The 18,244-nt window shown below is 38.7% G+C and overlaps 2 protein-coding genes across 2 annotated transcripts in view; one reads left to right on the top strand and one right to left on the bottom strand.

The window, feature by feature from the left end:
- PIK3C2G (phosphatidylinositol-4-phosphate 3-kinase catalytic subunit type 2 gamma) overlaps positions 1 to 18,244 on the bottom strand; it is a 206,943-nt gene that overhangs the window by 168,545 nt on the left and 20,154 nt on the right. The window contains exons 6-8 of the mRNA XM_027699722.1: positions 11,879 to 11,949; positions 8,932 to 8,995; positions 3,979 to 4,101 (exon numbers count right to left, since the gene is read on the bottom strand). Coding sequence (XP_027555523.1) covers positions 3,979 to 4,101; positions 8,932 to 8,995; positions 11,879 to 11,949 — 258 coding nt within the window. The remainder of the gene's footprint in view (positions 1 to 3,978; positions 4,102 to 8,931; positions 8,996 to 11,878; positions 11,950 to 18,244) is intronic.
- LOC113975562 (putative E3 ubiquitin-protein ligase RING1b) lies at positions 12,334 to 15,096 on the top strand. Its single transcript, XM_027699721.1, has 2 exons — positions 12,334 to 12,380; positions 14,445 to 15,096. Exon 2 carries the CDS (start codon positions 14,448 to 14,450, stop codon positions 15,033 to 15,035), a length of 588 nt encoding a protein of 195 aa, XP_027555522.1. The 5' UTR covers positions 12,334 to 12,380; positions 14,445 to 14,447; the 3' UTR covers positions 15,036 to 15,096.

Below are 18,244 nucleotides of genomic sequence, written 5' to 3'. Positions count from 1 at the left end.
AGCACTTGAGATGTAACAGGTAACCTCAAAAATGTCACTAAACTTACCGTGCAAGTTACCTGCTTGTCTGAAAAAGAAGCCTCTCTTCTACCTAAAAAAATGTTTTGGTACTATGCTGATGGACATAATAGAAACAATTCAAGCAATCTGACAGTATACACTGATATTGCAATATTTAATAATTTTGTCAGTGCCCATATTCACATAAATTGACCCTACAATTCAATATGAGTTTAACTCCAAAAGAGGTTTGGAGAAGTCGTAATCCATCAAACAACTAGCTGCTAAGTACTAATTTTGACTACATATGTTGCTACAGACAGGAAAGCTGGTCCATTGTCTGGATAAATATTGATAAATATAGATACAATCTGATTTGTTATGCTTATGTTCTATTCTATACACGAGATAGTTGCATATAATGTGTAACCTCTATTTTCATAAAATGGAGGTGTTCAGGTTACAAAACATGCAGAAACATACTTTACTGCTTTCACAGCATTTATAGTTCAGTTGCTGAGAAAGATGAAGTTCCTTATAGACTCAAACCTGAACATTTTCTAGATTGCTGCAGTCTAATCGACTGTCTTAGCAACTATTTCTCAAAGGAGGAAAAGGTAAGCAGCAGCAACAGCGTTTGCTGCTGCAGGAATAGTTGGACTCTTTTTTTTATCCTCCTTCACTTGTTTGAAGCCAGTTGTTAGTCAAGTCTGGTTCAGCAAAGAGGGAGTAAGAGGGAGCAGCGTGTCAGGAAAGGTCACAGGCAGCTTTTACAGGAAGGCTTCAAGGGAGAGACAACCAGTTCAGCTAACCAAGCCTGAAAGGCAATGTTAAGGGAACAAAACCTCAATAACATAAAAACTCTAAAAAATGAGTAACAGTCTAGTCAGGAGTCTTCAGGAGAAACGTGGAGCAGCTTCTTAGTGAATATTAGGACAGAAAAATATTTTAAGACTATTCAATCAGGACACAATCTTTTTAACATTCAGAAGAGGGTACTCAGGAACAGTATGATTTTGCTCATTACAGAGAAACAAACAGCATCATTATCATCACCACCACCACCACTTATCATTTTAGCCTCTGGAGATCACAGCCAGGACCAGCACTCTCTGCTGTGCTGGAGACTGTACACATAGATAAGGAGAGTTGTTCCTTGCTCTGAAGGGCTTATAACCTAACTAGGGGAAACAGAAAAAGGAAAGTGTGTTACCCCCTCTGTGCAGGGAAGTACGTGAAGTTGGTTCAGCAGAACCTGTATATATTGGAGACTGTCTATACAGTGGAGTTGGAAATTTGGCACATGCTGGAGAATGAGCAAAAGAGGAACACAGAGCAGGGGGTTTTGTTTGTTTGTTTTTATAACAGGATAGATAAGCTCATAATTCAATTATTTGCCTAATAGCAATCACTTCATCTCTAAAATAATTCTGAATAATACTGATTCTGAAGACAATCAGAAGCAAACACGAACATCAACAGAAACCTTACACTTGAAAAGGGTGACCTGTACTCTTTGTTTTTTACCCCATTATTTTATTCCTCATGACATGACGTGGGTTTTTCTGACTGTTCAGGACAAACCACACTAATAGGAACTGATTTGGCTCTTTGACCACTGTATCTTTTTCTCTGCTCAAATTCAGAGAGGATGGGGCTGAAAATGGACTCAGGGATATGCAGTAAATATAAGCCAGTCATAGGAGGCAGTTTACACATTGAGTTCACAGAGCTGACCCGAACACTCAAAGAGGAAATACACTAAATTTTTCTTACCTCCAAAAAAAAAAAAAATCTTTCAGCAAATTAGTCCCAATACAGTTCTTCTGCTCTCTCCTTTCTACAGGGAAGTTCTGTTACTGTCCTTTCTATATTTTAACCAGATCAAGCTCTTTATCTATCTCTTAAGAAAGATTCTGTGTTGGCAAAATACTTTTCTTAAGGAGAAGATGCTGATCATCCTGATGCTTCTCAGGACAGTCTGTAGTTTAACTGAAAAGCAGACCACACGAATCCCTTGTTACTTCTTTTATCTCTTTTTCTACTGTATTTGCCCTCTTATACACAGGAAAAACTTTGTGATATACTTATTTCCATTTAATTCCACAACATGCCATAAAATGTGTGCTGTGCAGACCCATTCATGCAGGAGTTTATCCCCAATAGCGACTTCTAATAATTGAATGCTGAAGTAAACATGAAAATATTTAGGATGCTATAGAAACAAGACTTACAGTGAATCATGACCTAGTAAGGATGCAAGGGAAGAGGTTTAAGTGAATCAGCTGGTCAGGTCTGAGCAACAAACAAAAATCCTAAAGCTATGTTGTTTCTTTCAGCTTGGTCCTTCAGAACACTTGCAAACCTTCAGAAAGACAGCACCAACACCATATAACCAACACCAGAAGGCCTCAGCTGGTTCTGCCCAGGGACATGCAGCATCAGCTCTGTGGAATCTGTGTCCTCTGCTCCAGAAACATGGTGCAGGGATTTACTTACAATTTACTTACAACCCAGACCTGCAGAGAGCTACACTGATGTTCTAGAGACTGTTTGCTTGGGTCCTGTACTTTAAGTTGGAAGCTGTACCCTCCCCCTGACCCCACCTCAGAGGAATAAACAGAGGTTAAAAATGCAGAGATTTAAGAAAAGAGGTTTTCTGAACGTCACTGGAGCCTTTTCAACTAATATACTTTCTGCTTTTTGGGAAGTTTTTTCAGCTCTCAGGAAGAAGTTTGCCTCTGTACAATGGTGACTGTTTGAGGGTTTGAACCTGGTAAGAGTAAGTGTACATAGATGACAGTATAGAATTGATGTGTATCAGCCCTATGACACAAGGGACGTTATGAAAAGAATTACACTAACTTTTCCCAGTCTTACAGCATATTAAGCATAATTAAGTTCCACTTATTTAGCTAGACATGTGTCTAATTAACGCTCACTAGTTAATTCAGTTAATACTAATTATCCCGTTGTTTACTTCCCTGTCATAGGTGTTCTTACACATAACACAAGCCATGAGAAAAAAAAAATAAAAGTTTTGTAAGGGGGTAACGTTGTGAACACAAACATCCCGCCCAGTTTGGCATGTTTTTCTAAACAGCATTTGCCATGAGAAAGAATGACAAAACACCATATATGGAAAGAAGAAAATTTCTTAGTAACTTCTTAATCTTTTTTAAAAAGTGCGAAGAGGGAATTTCATTACAGTTTGAAAGAATTAGCATGACTTATGACTACATCAGACTAAATCCAAGTGATTAATGGCTTGATTTTCAAATTTGCTGAGAACCTGCATCTTCAAGATGCTGACTTCAGAAGAATTTTTGGGTGCTCAGAACTTGTGTAAATCAGGTCATAGTGACTTGTATGAGGTCGTACCAAAGCAGCTGATGATGTCAAAACTGAGAACAGATATCACCCTCCAAAGTCCCAGTTCACAAACTGGAACAAACAGGAATGTTCCAGAAACTCCTGGAAAACCCATTTCTGTGTTTTAAGAGTATTTCAGCTAAAATCAGGACTGTATGATGCTGGTCCTTTTCTGCATAAATAGCAGAAACATTTCAATCTGAAAAAAACCTCAAAATTCAAGTGACATTTACAGAAAAAAAAGTTGGGCTATTTTTTAATTTTTGTTAACAACCTAGGCTAAAATATAAAAATCTAATACTTTGAAATCACAATTTGGTAAATAGGTGATATGGTGAGGCAGAGATTTGTATGTTCAGTAGGAACTAGAAAGAAGAACCAGAAGAGAATATCAGTTACAGTTAAACACAAAACAAGTCTTCTATTGCTCTTCTGTTGCACATTGTCAACATTCTTTTCTTTCTTTGTGGTGCCTCTCACCTAATGTTTGTCAAAGCGAAAACACGTAGCAAGACAGTAAGTGGACTGGATCAATAAAAAATTAGTGATACCCACTCAAGTTTCAGTTTCAAGGAGAAAAATAGGACATCAACATGCTTCTTTTACCTGCGCTTTCACAAGTGGCAACACACTGAGTTTCTTGACTGCATCAGTAATGTCTCTGGTTTCCACAAAGCAGAGGACACTGCAGATTGCTTTAGCTGCTTCAATCACATGATCAACTTGATGCTGTTGACAGCAAAGAAAGGAAAAAAAAAAGGCAAACAGTAGACTCAAAGCATTTATCAGAAATGCCTTACCATAAACTTCATGCCAGTGAGTGTGTAGAAAATCGTATCTGCTCAAGCAAAATTCAAACACCCCATACATTAGTCTGGCTACACTGAAATCACTAGTGACCAACAATTTCCTAAGGAGACAATTTTTGTTGAAGTCCAATTATTTTCTGCAAAATAATTATTTTCCTTGTTGAAAACTGCATCAAATTTGGTATTAAGGACTGATTTGAAGGCAAAACATTGGTTTGCCTGAAAGCCTCGAGTGTAAAGAAACTTCTGAGGAAGCCTGAACCCAAGCGATTCACAAGCTTTCTGAGGTTTTATGATTCTCTGAATTTATCCTCACTATTGTCTCCTACCCATCTCTGTGAGAGCTGGAAAACAGCCATGTTCCTCCTAAAAATAGTGACTCTGTGGGAGGCTGCATGATCTGACACCTGTGGACCGAGTACTTCTGCAACTAGCTTTCTGCAAAAATATACATATAGTTGAAACTATTAAATCCGATTGATCATAAATTTAGACCTTTAAATATTTTTTTAATGAAAAAAATCTCTAGATGAATAATCTCAGAAATACTTGGGGAATTCAAGGAAAAAAATTTGGATCCCAAAGGAAGGAAAATGCAATCTTCAAATATCAAGTACTCTATGTTCAGGAAAATAAATAAAGAAATAAAAATTCATGGGTTTCCTGCACAGTTCTATCACTTCATTAAACCTTAAAATACATTCTCTGAACACACAGAAGCTCTCCTATAAATATTCTCCATGTTTCTGTACTGATAAATGTTCCTTTTAGTGCACTACAGCATGTCTATGTACCGATAAAACCATTTCTCTAACTCATCCATTTCATGCCTGAAAAAGAAAAACTGTACTAAGATGAACTTTCTGGTTTCAAGCTTAAGGTTCATGTGCAGACTGCACCGAGAAGGCTAACACCTGTCATTAATACAAATAAATATAAAAATATATTGAGGTGACTAATTCCACATTATCTGCCTTCAGCAGAACTAAAGCAGGAATGAATCACATAAAATATCCTCAAATATTTGGTGATCAGATTCTTATAAATATAAGTTGTTGGGTTTTTTAGTAATCAAGGACAGTAATGCCTTTTCATACTACAGGTTCTAGGGAGGAAAAGGTTGACTATGATCTCTTGAGAACTTTAGACTCTCCTTTGGTCTGAAGTTGATTGTTCTATCAATTTACAAAGAGGACATTTCCTTTCTTTTTTATTTCTTTCTTACCACGTAGGTTTTTATAACTGAACTCTTACACAAGATTTACTCTCTGTGCATGCATATATTGCCAGCTGAAGTAGGAACCCATAAAAATGGCATGGCTTTCCTACTGTGTGTAACACTGACAAACCCAAAGCATTATACATGCTGGTTTATTTTGATTTGTTGAAGAAATGTCTGTCTATATTTAAGTACATGTACATATATATATTTAATTACTATATAGAATTTTTAATGAATATTAAATATAATTCTAATTCAGCATTTAATTTAAATACATTTTAATTTAGCATTTTTCCTCTTCACAGGTAGGTATGGGTTATTAGAACATCGGATTTTATGCCTGTAAATATATTTATGCAGGGCAATTACTGAGCAGTACACAAGCAATGGGCATACACAAAAGTAATCCTTGAGTAGAGAAACAGCTCTCTGGACAGGGAAAAATAAAAACAAATTAAACCAAAGCCACAGTTTATATATTTTTGTACATACACATACTATTCCATAAAGAGAGCTGGATATCTTGAGGGATGTATCAATTTCTTTTTAATAGGCTATTCCCTTTATAGATAAATTATCAAGTACTTAATATTTATAGAAGCTAGTATACTATACACATTGTTTTTATGGTAGCTATTTCTGAAGAGCATATTGCAGATGAAGGAGAATAAACATATAAAAAAATTATGTAATACTCTATAATATGAATGGTGACTTCTTTCACACTGTTTCTCTATTGGGATATTATCATGTAAAGAGTTTTCATTTTTCATATGTAGAATAGGACATCGATTTCTGTTCCAAGAAACGGAAGACAGAGATTAATTTCTTGCAGAAGTTTCACATCTTCTGAAATTCCAATTACAGTCAACAACTTGTAATTTTTTTTTTTTTTTGCTTCTACATATTTAAATACTAGTAGAACCTTAGAAAGATATTTTGGTGTTTCAATTATTTATATGATTAAAAAAATGTTACTGCATTCTAGAACTACTATATTCTGTATAAAAAAATTACAAAGTCTTTGCTACAGCAATAGCACATTCTGAATACGTTTTTAAATAAAGTGCATGTCAAGTGTTATCAGGGCAATCAAAAGGGCTGGTTGGTTGACTCTGGGAACACTCTTTACATTTCAACTCTAACAGCACCAATCGCCTCCCTGTGCCAAATACCTTAATTTTTTTTTTCTCATTTTTTTTTATAGAGGCATTATCCATCTTAAAATGAATTTTCCATTTATTTATCATTAATTTATCATTTAATTTATCATTAGTAATGACAGTGGGCTTGTCACATAAGTCAAAAGTATTGGTGTCTCCAAGTCTTTGAACAAGTAAATTTAGAAATATGCAGATAAATGTGCAAAATACTGTTGATTTGCTTTCTTAACTGAGAATCTCAAGATCTGTCTGATTAAAACCAATGCTTAAGGAACTTCCAGCTGAGTACAGAACTTCAGCAGGTATGTGTGCACTTAATTTGGTGTATGTGAATAACTCCCACTGCCTTAAATTTCAGTGTGTGCTGAGGGTGGATTGCGGTGAATCAGAGAAGGGCAACAACCCTCCCAGTGCTGCAAGTGCTAGTTTTAAAAATCGACATAACAGCTCCTGTGCAGCCTTGGGATATGGGGCAGTTATAACGATCCGAATTTTAAGCCTTCTTCAAGGAATCTAGTAAGAAGTTAGAGAAAATAAATAAACAAGGATTCAAAGGCCAAAAGAAAGGCTGCTCATTTTTTGCTTTCTTTACTACATATTTGTAAGTTATTACATTACAGCTCCATAATTTTTTAGCCACTTATTAAAACAAATCAATAACACTAGTTATAACTATTGCACGTTTGAAAAAGCTCCATATGCTGATACCTTTGAATGAAAACATCTGCATGGTGATCTGACCTATATAATTAATTTGCAATACTGCTCTTTTAAGCAATTCATATGAACTTTATTGAGTGTCCCAGAGTAGGCAAGACCTTATTAAAAAAAATTAACTACAGAGAAGTTTAGCTCTAGACACACACATATTTTTTTAGATAGTATGAATATTTGAAAAATGTACTTCCTTCCCTTTATAAAAAGTTAATGATCTCAAGAAATTGCTTACTCAAGGTAAAAATCTTTGGCAAAAACAAATTTAAGAGTGCTTCATTATAGGTCTGAGGAATATCTACACAGCATCAGTTACAGAGGGTGGATTGCAAAGTCTCATTAATGTTGAGGTTACAGCCTTCTTTGAATTTAGAATCTTCTTACTTTAGGCCCTAAAATTTCAAGGGAATGTAAATAACTACCCTGATGGGTCTACTTCAGTAAGGAAATATATATGCACATTTCAGCTTGGGGACCTCAATTTTCCAAATGGTTATGGCTGCATCACATTTTATACACTAAATACTTTCCTTTGAGATGTAGCTTACAAAGGAAAATTCAGTGAATACCTACACAGTTATCAGACCCAGAGCTTTACTTTGTAGCAAGGCACAGTTCAAAAGCTTATAAATTTGCATGCATTTTGAAAAAGTATCAAAGATTTACATAAAAATACAGTATATTTTTATCTCTATATATTTAGTTACATACTTATTGATATCTATGTATTCATGTACATGTGCTTTTATATATAGTGGGTGCATATATACACATTTGTATGCAAGTGTATGTTTTCTGACTATTCAAAATAGAAATACCCATGGATTGAGAATATCCAGAGAGATTAAAATCTGGACTTAAACATAGGTGACAGAGTTCTGAAACAAAATAATAACTTTATATTTTAACATACATTCCAAAGAAATACATAATTTAGCATAATGAGTTATAACTCTGGAAGGGATGCCCTGGAATATCTCCATGCTACATCAGTATTCTTTGATTTTACCAACATCTTTTGTTTTCTTTCTAGTTTTAAACCCTTGAAAGTCAGTTATAACGACAATCTGAAATTCAAATCAAATAAGCACGTGGTTTCTTCCAAGGTATGACTCAATTTTTCCTTTAGACACTTGTCCTTAAAACACTAGTTAGCAGAGAAGATTTCTTAAGAGATTTTTCCTTTAAGGATGTAGCATTCAATTGGCAGCCCACAATGCTTTAAAATTAAAGCTCCTGGGAGTTTTGCTGTCTAAACCTAATCCTTCAAAGTATCACATGCTTGCATATATATTCTAAATATGTAAACATTAGGCTTGTGGGTTTGCAAATCACGGACAAATTTTGCAGATACATATAATGCATTATACCTCTACTAATTTCAAATATTATACTGTCAACCCAAATAGTCCTGGTTTTATTTACAGGTTCCTTGACACTTAGAAACAGTCACCTTTGATATTTTAAATTTGTAGCACCTTCTTCCTAACTTCAAGCCAAGTTTTATTAAGAGAATGTATACCCTTTCAAAGTCAGATTAAACAGCCTTAATTAAAAGTCTTTCTTAATTGCATCTGAGACAGATTAATAATTAGACACCTTTCACGTAGAAGTTAATGCTTTTCTGGTATAACAAACTGAGAACAAATACCTCATTTTGCAACAGATATTCCACTTGATCTCTATAGTTCATAATAACAGAGAAAAGGTTCTGCCTGGAAATCAGAAAAAAACAACATCAAGTTAATAACAATTAGATAAAGAGAACAGGTTTGGGTGTTTTTTCCTTTTTTTTTTTCCTTGCACATTCTGTAAGTCTGGAATAGCTTAATTGACAGTCTTTTTATGTTGGTATAAAATAAGGAGAAGTGTGTATGTAGACATCATGTAATTGAGCCTGGACCTTCATGGTTTTTTTGGTAGTTATTTGCCACAAAGAATAGATGCAAAAAATCTATGTATACATGGAGGATACAAGTTTCCCAAGTTAAAGAACTTCAAGAAGTGGTTTGCTATTTCAGTGTCTACTGAACTTCACATCCCATTTATTTTACTCTTTAAGGTTAAGCAAGTGCTTAAATAGTACCTTGAAGAAGGATGAACTTCAGCATGTGCTACTTTCTTACGGCTAGACTTGATGATTTTAAAAGTCTTTTCCAACTTAAATGATTTTATGATTCAATGCCTTCTTTCTCAATCACTTCATGGACTAAAGTTGCTGAGAATCAGGTAAAAAAATCTGCAAAACATCTGGAAAAGCTCTACATTTCGAAAGTCCATACTAAATCACAAGTATAAAACCGTGTGTCATAAAAAGGGAAACCATTGCTACACAGTCCACTAAACTTTATTTGCATACAGTTCTCAAGTTTACATTCTCAGTTTCAGCAACTGCCTTTTCCTCAGCCTTACCTAAGCTGGGAATTTGTTTTACTTCTGTAGACAGACATATGCCACTCTGTGGTTCCATGCCTTTGTCATGCTATACATCAAATTACCACAAAGTCTGTACAAGCAGATTGCTGTGTCTTAGCAAAGCTTCACTAAATTAATTAGGATTATGAGGAGGAGCATACATTTTCTACACTGAACTCCAGAACTGATGCTTCAGCTGTAAATCTCACCATTTCAGGACCACAGGCTCCAAGTGCTATCACCAAAAGATAACTAAAATCAGAGTTTTGCTTTTAGGAAGTGTTTGTGTAATTTTCTGTTTTGAGCACTGTGAAATTCTGGCTGTCGATTATCTGTCAGCTGGAACAAACCAAAAACAGATACCTGTGAGACAAAACTAGTGTCTGACTCACAGGGCATTTCTGTGTCAGCCTCCTCTTTAGGGTCAAATCATCAGGAAAGGATATGGAAACCTTAATTCCCACTTTTACACCCTGCCTACCCTACTGATATCAGTGGTAAAATGGACACATTATTGCCTTGATGGTCATCAGAGGTAGTTAGTGTTTGCACATGCTTTTACGAAAAAGTGGAAATTGCAATTTATATTCAATTGCAATTGTACTACCTTCAGTTGCAATTAACGCAGAAAGCATTATTTGTTTTACTCTGTCACCTTATTCTTGACTTTTTTTTGCATTCCTATATCCCCCACTCGTCTTCTGTTAGGGTTCTCCCTCTTCAGAAGGCTTAGAAGGAAATCCCCCCCACTCTCCTACCCCCATTGCAGTTTGGTAGCTGAAAGTCACAGAAGTGTTTTGATTTCTTCAGAGCAAATGGACTATTGTTTACAGAGAAATTGTGCGTGTCCTCATGTATCTCAGCTGGGCTGAGAAATCAGAGATAAGGGTTGCAAGCAGGGCCTTAAAGTACAGGTTTCAAGGTACATGATTAGGCTTCCATTATCTGTATAGCAGGACAAGGAGAATCATTGCACTGAAATAATCATAGAGAAATGTTAGGTGGCCTTCCCTGTGCCAATACCATAGTGCATTTCCCTGCAGGCACTACCATTCACTTCCTCCTAGAGGTAGTTCTGCCTTTACAGCTTTTTATTTCCAATCTGCACTAGCTTTATCTAGGCAGGCTTTTTGTATGTGGAGTAGCTGCCTGGCAATTCATCCTGTAATCCTGTTAAATCATAGCTAACACAAGTTGTCGCTCTGCTTTGACCAAATCTCCAGGCATAACATCTTTTCCATAGCATTGCCCAGCTCGAAAGTAGTTCTGAACATATGAGGTTGCCTTGTTGATTTTTTACATCCAGGTAAGCATGTTTATTAGAATACTTGGCCTAAATGCAGGTTACAGAATAATTTCATTAGTTATAATGATAGTTTAAAAAATTAGCGTGTTTTCCATCAGTTTATTCTTTCCTAGGGAATTTTCTGTATAAAGTAGCCATAATTTTACATAATTATTAGGAAACAAATCCAGCAACTAGTAACAATGATTGAAGCACTGCTACCAATGCTATCCTGAATATCCTTGTCTGCTAGATAACTAATAACACCTGTGTGTCATCACACAGGCATACTTCCTATTTGTACATCTTTGATAGCTGTGTAGACATAGACAAAAAACATCACAAAAAGTGTTAACTACTTCTTTATCTAAAAGCATGAAACAGAATACAATGAAAGTTGAATGAGGAATCTCTCTCATTTAGTGCTTGTCCATCACAGGTTAGCTTTAGAGCCAGATGCACTTTGAGTGCCAAGTTAAAAGCTTGTCTTAGCTAGCCTTCATAAAAAAAAAATTCAATAAAAATTTTTAGAAGATCACTCAACTGTGAAAATACAGACCTAATGAAGAGCAAACCTATTATTTTTATGGTATTTAATCTCAAAAATTATGACACCTTCAATCATGGGAATCTTTGGGAAACATGAAATCTCTAGTGAAAACTTCAGTGACACGAAAGGAAAAGAATGAGGAAAAATTACATAGATCTAAAGGAGATTATTGATTTTTCCTGAACAATCACTAAGGTCTCAAAATAAGAGTCTGAAATATTGAGAGAGTTGTCTTTCTCTTTGGTATCATTCCAGTCTCCAGTAGTTCTGGAATTGTCCTTTGGGGCAAGGAGGTTCACTGCAAATACAAACAATTGCAAACATAAGTACTGCTAAATACCAGCTTACCGAGTCAGTCTCATGGCACAAGTGTCTCTTAACAGCTGATTCATACAGAACCTTCTTTGGTCATCCCCACACTGTGGAAGAGAGGTGTATAGTGAGATATATCATTCTGACAAGAAGAATGTATGTTGGAGAAATTTGTACTGTATTTTCCAAAGTCAGCAATGTTCTTAAGTATGTTCAGGATGTTTTGATCTGAAATTTTGTTTAGTGAATATCTTATCATACTTCCTGTACACTGGGTGGCATTTTATAGGTACCAGTGGGGGCAAGAGTGTTCAGGAAAGGAAGAGAGAAGAAGAAAAGGAGAGTTAAATTAGATTCAGCAGGGGAACAGGATGTACTTGAATCCAGGCAGGGCAAGTGGAGACAGTAGCATATTCCAGGGCCCCATCTACCTGGGAGCCATAAAAAAGGCAGACAACGCTGCCTACAGCATGCATCAGTTCTGCTTTGATTTCATACAGTGGTGGGCCAGGGGGAGAGATGACTCGCAGAGGTAGAGGTAAGCTGGGAGGGAAAACTTGACCCAGAGGAGCGAGAGGCTTTCCTTCTCGAGGGAACTGGACATTTCTTCCCCCGGCTTTTGCTGTGCCAGAAAGCAAGAAGGGATTTTATTAAGTGCTTACATCATGGCTAGGCTTCGCAAACGAAGATTTGGGAAGGGCTCTACCCACGATTGTTACAAGCGTGTTGGTGGCTAAAAAGGCCAATACAAGATAGGTACGTCCAGTTGCAAAAGGCACAGCAGAAAGACTCCTTAGATGGTACACTCTGCAAGGCACGATTCTTTCTGCGCTGTCTTTTCTCCTCAAGGGTGATCCTGCGTGCTTTCTCAAAAGCATCAGCAGCGTTATAGATGGTGTGTCTCCAGGCCTCCCAATTGGAGGCCAGAGTAGACCAGTTATGGTGGTCAATATGGCCAAGACTGAGATGTTGTTTCAGGGAGTCCTTGTATCTTTTCTTCGGAGCTCCTCTCTTGCGGCAGCCGGTGGCAAGTTCACCATAAAGCAGGATCTTAGGGAGGCAGTGGTCCTTCATCCTGGAGACGTGCCCTGCCCATCGCAGTTGTGTTCTAAGTAACATGGCCTCAATACTTGTGATTGCGGCCTGTTCTAGAACAGACGTATTGGTCACATAATCTGACCAGTGGATGTTTAGGATTGTACAGAGGCAGCGTTGATGGAAGCGTTCTAGGAGACGCAGGTGGTGGCAGTAGATGACCCATGATTCAGATCCATATAAGAGAGTAGACACCACAATGGCTCTGTAAACACTGATCTTGGTACTTTTCTTCAAGTGTTTATTACGCCATACTCTTTTATGGAGTTTTCCAAAAGCACTGTATGCCTTTGCTAACCTGTTGTCTATCTCCCCATCAATCTTACCATCCGAGGAGATGAGGCTGCCTAGGTAATTAAACTGCTGAACTGATTTGAGTTCTGATTGGCCAATGGTGATGTGGGGATGATGTGGGACTTCCTGAGGTGCAGGTTGATGAAGAACTTCTGCCTTCTTTAAGCTGACTTCCAGCCCAAAGAGCTCAGCAGCGTCTGCAAAGCAGGAAGTTAAACGCTGCAGAGCTGCTTCTGTGTGGGCGACAAGGGCGGCATCATCAGCACGAAGCAGCTCCCGGACAAAATGGTTAAAGGTCTTGGTGTGGGCCTTCAGTCGCCTTAGGTTGAATAGGCTTCCATCAGTACGATATCGAATGTAGATAATGTCTTGATCATCGAGGTCTGCCGTGGCCCTTTGGAGCATCATGCTGAAAAAGACTGTGAATAGGGTAGGAGCAAGAACACAGCCTTGTTTCATGCCATTCTTTATTAGAAAGGGCTCAGAAAGTGTGTCAGAAAGCACTCATGAAGTGCTCAGAAAGGGCACAGAAGTTATTAAGTATGTCAGTAGTAAATGGAGGCCCTAGGAAAACACTGGACCCATACTTGATGAGGATGGTCCTCTGGTAAATGGGAATGCAGAAAAAGCAGAGGCATTCAATGCTTTTTCTGTCTCAGACTTTTGTAATGGTGATAATCCTTGGACTCTCTGGTACTCTGAGCTGGAGGAGCACAATTGTGGCAACAGTGGCTTTTCCTTTGTGGATACAGAAATTGTAAGGGACCAGCTGCATCACTCAAATGTTCCTAAGTCCATGCAGCTGTAGTGGGATTCATCCCAGAGTACTAAAGGAGCTAGCAGATCTTATGGCAGTACTCCCAGAGTCATCTATCAAAGGTCTTGGGAATCTGGGGAGCTCCCCACTGAGTGGAAGCTAATAAACATTATTCCAGTTTACAAGAAGGGCACAGGGAAATGGAATGGAATACAGTGAAATACAAAGGAGGAGATGAGAGGAGAGAATATATAGTTCAATTGGTGGGGACCTGGAGTGATAATCTAGTCCAAGTGATGCATTATTGACATCATCAATTACTTATCCAATCGGATGATGGATCTACCTAGTGATGGATTATGACATCACAGATGACCCAGAACCTCTTGCAGCTTGACATCCCGAGCGAGCCCGAGTGCCCCTCCTGCCAGATAAGCTCCACATCTCTCTTGGCAGGACATGGCATCAGGTGCCAAAGAAGATATGGGGGAGAGCAGCTGTACTGAAAGTGGTGGCAGCCTGAGCCAGTCGCCCCAGGCAGGACTGATGGAGGTAGCAGAAGACTCCCAGTGCCCCATCTGCCTGGGGCACATGGAGAAGCCAGTCTACGTGACCTACTGCATGCACAAATTCTGCTGGCAGTGCATCTGGCAGTGGGTCAGGGGAAGACAAAACTGCCCCGTGTGCAGGCAGCCCATTGAGAAGCTGCTGTACTCAGTGCGAGGGGACAACGACTACGAGGAGTGCAATATCGGCCTGTATGCCCAACTGCAGAGGATGATGGACATGGAGTGGGGCCTCCAGGAACTCCCTGTAGAAACGCTACAACCAGCAGAGGTGGCCCACGACCGACAACTCTTGGCTGGCAGAAGAGGCCTCCTGGGGACTGAGAGTGCCCAGAGGCAGGATGCAGCTCCAGGGCCCTCCAACGCTCCTCCCCAGCAGGCTCCCACATCCAGTGTTTCCCATGAGACAGCCCCACTGAGGGCAGACGAGTGTCCAGCTGGCCCTGCTGCTCCCCTGGACCCACACAATGGCACTGAGTAGCTTTGGCCCCACAGCATCCCCCTTCTCCTGCACCCAATAAACAGCATAGTTCTTTCCAGCATACGTGTGTGTTATGACTGAAGAATGTTTCTAAGTCCGCAAGGCCTTGGTGGGATTCATTCCAGAGTACTAAAGGAGCTGGTGGATCTTATGGCATGATCCCCTCAGTCCTCTAGCAAAAGCCTTGGGAGTCTGGGGAGGTCCCTGCTGACTGGAAGCTAGTCAGTGTTATTCCAATTTACAAGAAGGGCACAAGGGAATGGGATGAAATGCAGTAGAGGGAAGAGGAGAAGAGAGGGGAGAGGGGGAAGCAGGGAGGAAGGAGGGAAGGACAACGTAGTTCAGTTGGTCGGGATCTACAGTTTTCATCTAGTCCAACTACCTCACCTCTTCAGGACTGACCAAGGATTAAAGCCCATTATGAAGGGCTTGTCCAAGTGCCTCTTTCTAAGGGACTGATATCATGAAGCATTGACCACCTTTCTGGGAACCCATGTCTTGTTTTTGAACATCCACTCTGTAAAGAATCATGAGTGTGTGATTGATAGGATCCAAAGAGGATGTGATGGACTCCAGCAACAGGGTGTATGTGAATTATTTATCTGAATACATATGGCTGATTATTATATAGAAGAGTGACAAGATATTCATATGTTTCTATGACACTAGTTAAATTACAACCTTAGTGGAGATTTCTATAATGTAACATAGTTCATATTTCAAAATTTAGAAGGATCATATACATTACATAAATCAAATTCTCCCCAAGAGTACGTGCACATTATATCACAAATATAAACAGTAGTGCATAACTGTCTGAGATAGTTGAAGAATCTTAAAAGTCTTGAAGTTTTTTTGTTTTTTAAAAGAACACTTTTTACACATCTTTTTTACATGAACTCTGAGAGAAAGAAATTTATTTTCCAGAACCTGACACTAAGTCTGTGACTTTACAGTGTATTCTATGGCCAAAGGCACATGTTTTAGTTAATAATAATGGCCCATCTTCGCGAACGAAGATTTGGGGAAAGGTCTTTTACCTTTCCAGCCTGCGCAATGGATTTTTTAGGTGAGACACAGCCTGCGCTGAACTGAGCCCACCCTTTAATCCTAAGGTTCATCTGCCGGGGCCAAGCAAGCTTGGACAATGGCAGTGAGGTCCTCAGGACGTAGGTTTGTTTAGAGTATCCTTCTCATAGATGGATGGCCTCACAGGGCTAACGGGTTCCATCTGCCCGGGAGGGACTGGGAATCGAACCCGTGGTCGCAGCAGTGAAAGTCCTGCACGCTAACCACTAGGCCACCAGGGGTCCCCTATGTTTTAGTTAACAGCAACAACAAAATTAACTCTGAGCTCAGTATAGGCTATGTCAGAGCCTTGATTTCAGTTTGACTGGAGCAGATTTCAGTAGAGCTGAAGAAATCTATAGAACTGGGTCCAAAGTGAAATAAATACTGCAGCTTTGAATGCACCGTATCTATCTCCTCTGTTAGGTTTTTTCTGGTCCTGACAGACTCACTGGCACTCCTGCCTGCTAGCAGAACCTCTCCTTTCTCTACAAGTGCTCTGTCACAAGCATGCCCTGGAGCTGGAGGAAAACTCTGTGTCTGTGGCTTATTCCACCTCAAGAGCTGCTCATGTTCTTTGCTATTATTAGTAACGGGAAGTAACTTCATGGCCTGAAGCTCTCAGAACTGTGTGTTACTGTGAAGGGGTGATCAATAATTCACTTGAGGAGATCTTAAAATGTCACCCTCCCTAGTTAAAACCCCATTGTAGGTTCCACAAATTCTTTGAGATAATGAACATTTTCTAATGGCCTGAACACTGCTGATTTGTCTTCCAAGCTTGTTAGTTACCTGGCTGAAAGACATTATTGTGTGCTAGTAATCATGCTACCTGGTAATTATAACCATTTCCAAAACTTGAAGCATCAAGGATGCTCAGTCTCTGCTCCTGGCCTCCATAGTGCATTGCAGTATATTAAACCTTGTTTAAACATGTCAAACAGCAACAGAGTTGGAGGAGACTTTAAGCATATTAATAGAACATGCAGCATTTTTCAGTAGCACAATTTTGAGGGACACTTAAATACAAAGCTCCCTTCTGTTTGAGTACTACACAATCCCTCTAGAAAACTGCAAACATTTAAATATGGAAAAATCTCCACCTTCTTCCCATGATGGGCCTCTGACTAAATATCACTTCCTGGCTCTTTTAGTCCAAAAATCCCTTTCTGGGAGGAAGTGAGGCTTTTGTTAGGAACCCATAGGTATTCTTTCCTGCCTCTCCACTACAAAGATTTATGGTTTTTCTGAAATAATCAGAATGTGGGGACAACTCTGAAAAAAACAGGTCTCTAGGACAGGCAGAGCACTCCCTGGATATGGTATCTGGATAAAGGTTTCTCCTTCTATGCTGTTCCACTGAACATTTCTTCCAAACCACCACCTATCTGCTAGGAATTTAACTTTTCTGACCCACTACAACTTGAGGTTTGTGTTGAAGAGTCACTTCTTAGAGACCTGGGTTAAAATACAGAGTAGGACAGGTGTGTAGTCAAAACAAATCTAGTAGTCAGCATTCAGTATTACTGCAACCAGTGTACACTGGGCCACCAAGAGGACTATTGGATTTTCTCCCTATTTGTTGTCAATCTCAAGATTTCAGTGTGTGGAGAAAAACCTCTAAGGTGCAGAATTCCCACTCCTGTCAACAAAAGCTCTGTCTAGATGGTATAAAATCTATAACCTTATGCTCCCTGTATACGCTTGTATCAGTTTAGTAGGAATTGTGCATCTTGAAAATTCATGTCTTAAAAAACTTTTCTTCAAGAGTGTTAAGGCTGATAAATCTCATGTCTCCAAAAACTAAAATCAAATTAAAGGTCATCCACTAGGCTGAAGGACCTGTGATTCCATGTAAAGCCCTTGGCCAAGTTTCTTGCTTGTAATTGCTCATCTGAAGACAATTTCCTGCTCTGAATACTTCATAATAGAATGCCAGATTCCCACAAAAGGAAAGAAAGCAAGTATTCACCTTAAAAGATAAGTTTTTCAGCTGACTTTACAAAAGAATTGTGAACATTAAGTTATTGGCTAAAGTTCAAAAAGTGTCTGTTTTTAAAAAAAAAAAGTTGCTCATTACTTGAAAGTATCCACTTATATTGGTTATTAAGCATAATAATAAAATAATAGTAACTTGCATG

This window comes from Neopelma chrysocephalum, unplaced genomic scaffold, assembly GCF_003984885.1.
Source record: "Neopelma chrysocephalum unplaced genomic scaffold, ASM398488v2 Primary Assembly neopelma1_139, whole genome shotgun sequence".
Classification (NCBI taxonomy): domain Eukaryota; kingdom Metazoa; phylum Chordata; class Aves; order Passeriformes; family Pipridae; genus Neopelma; species Neopelma chrysocephalum.
Note: the sequence above shows the minus strand (reverse complement) of the source record. Positions and strands in the feature narration are given on the sequence as shown.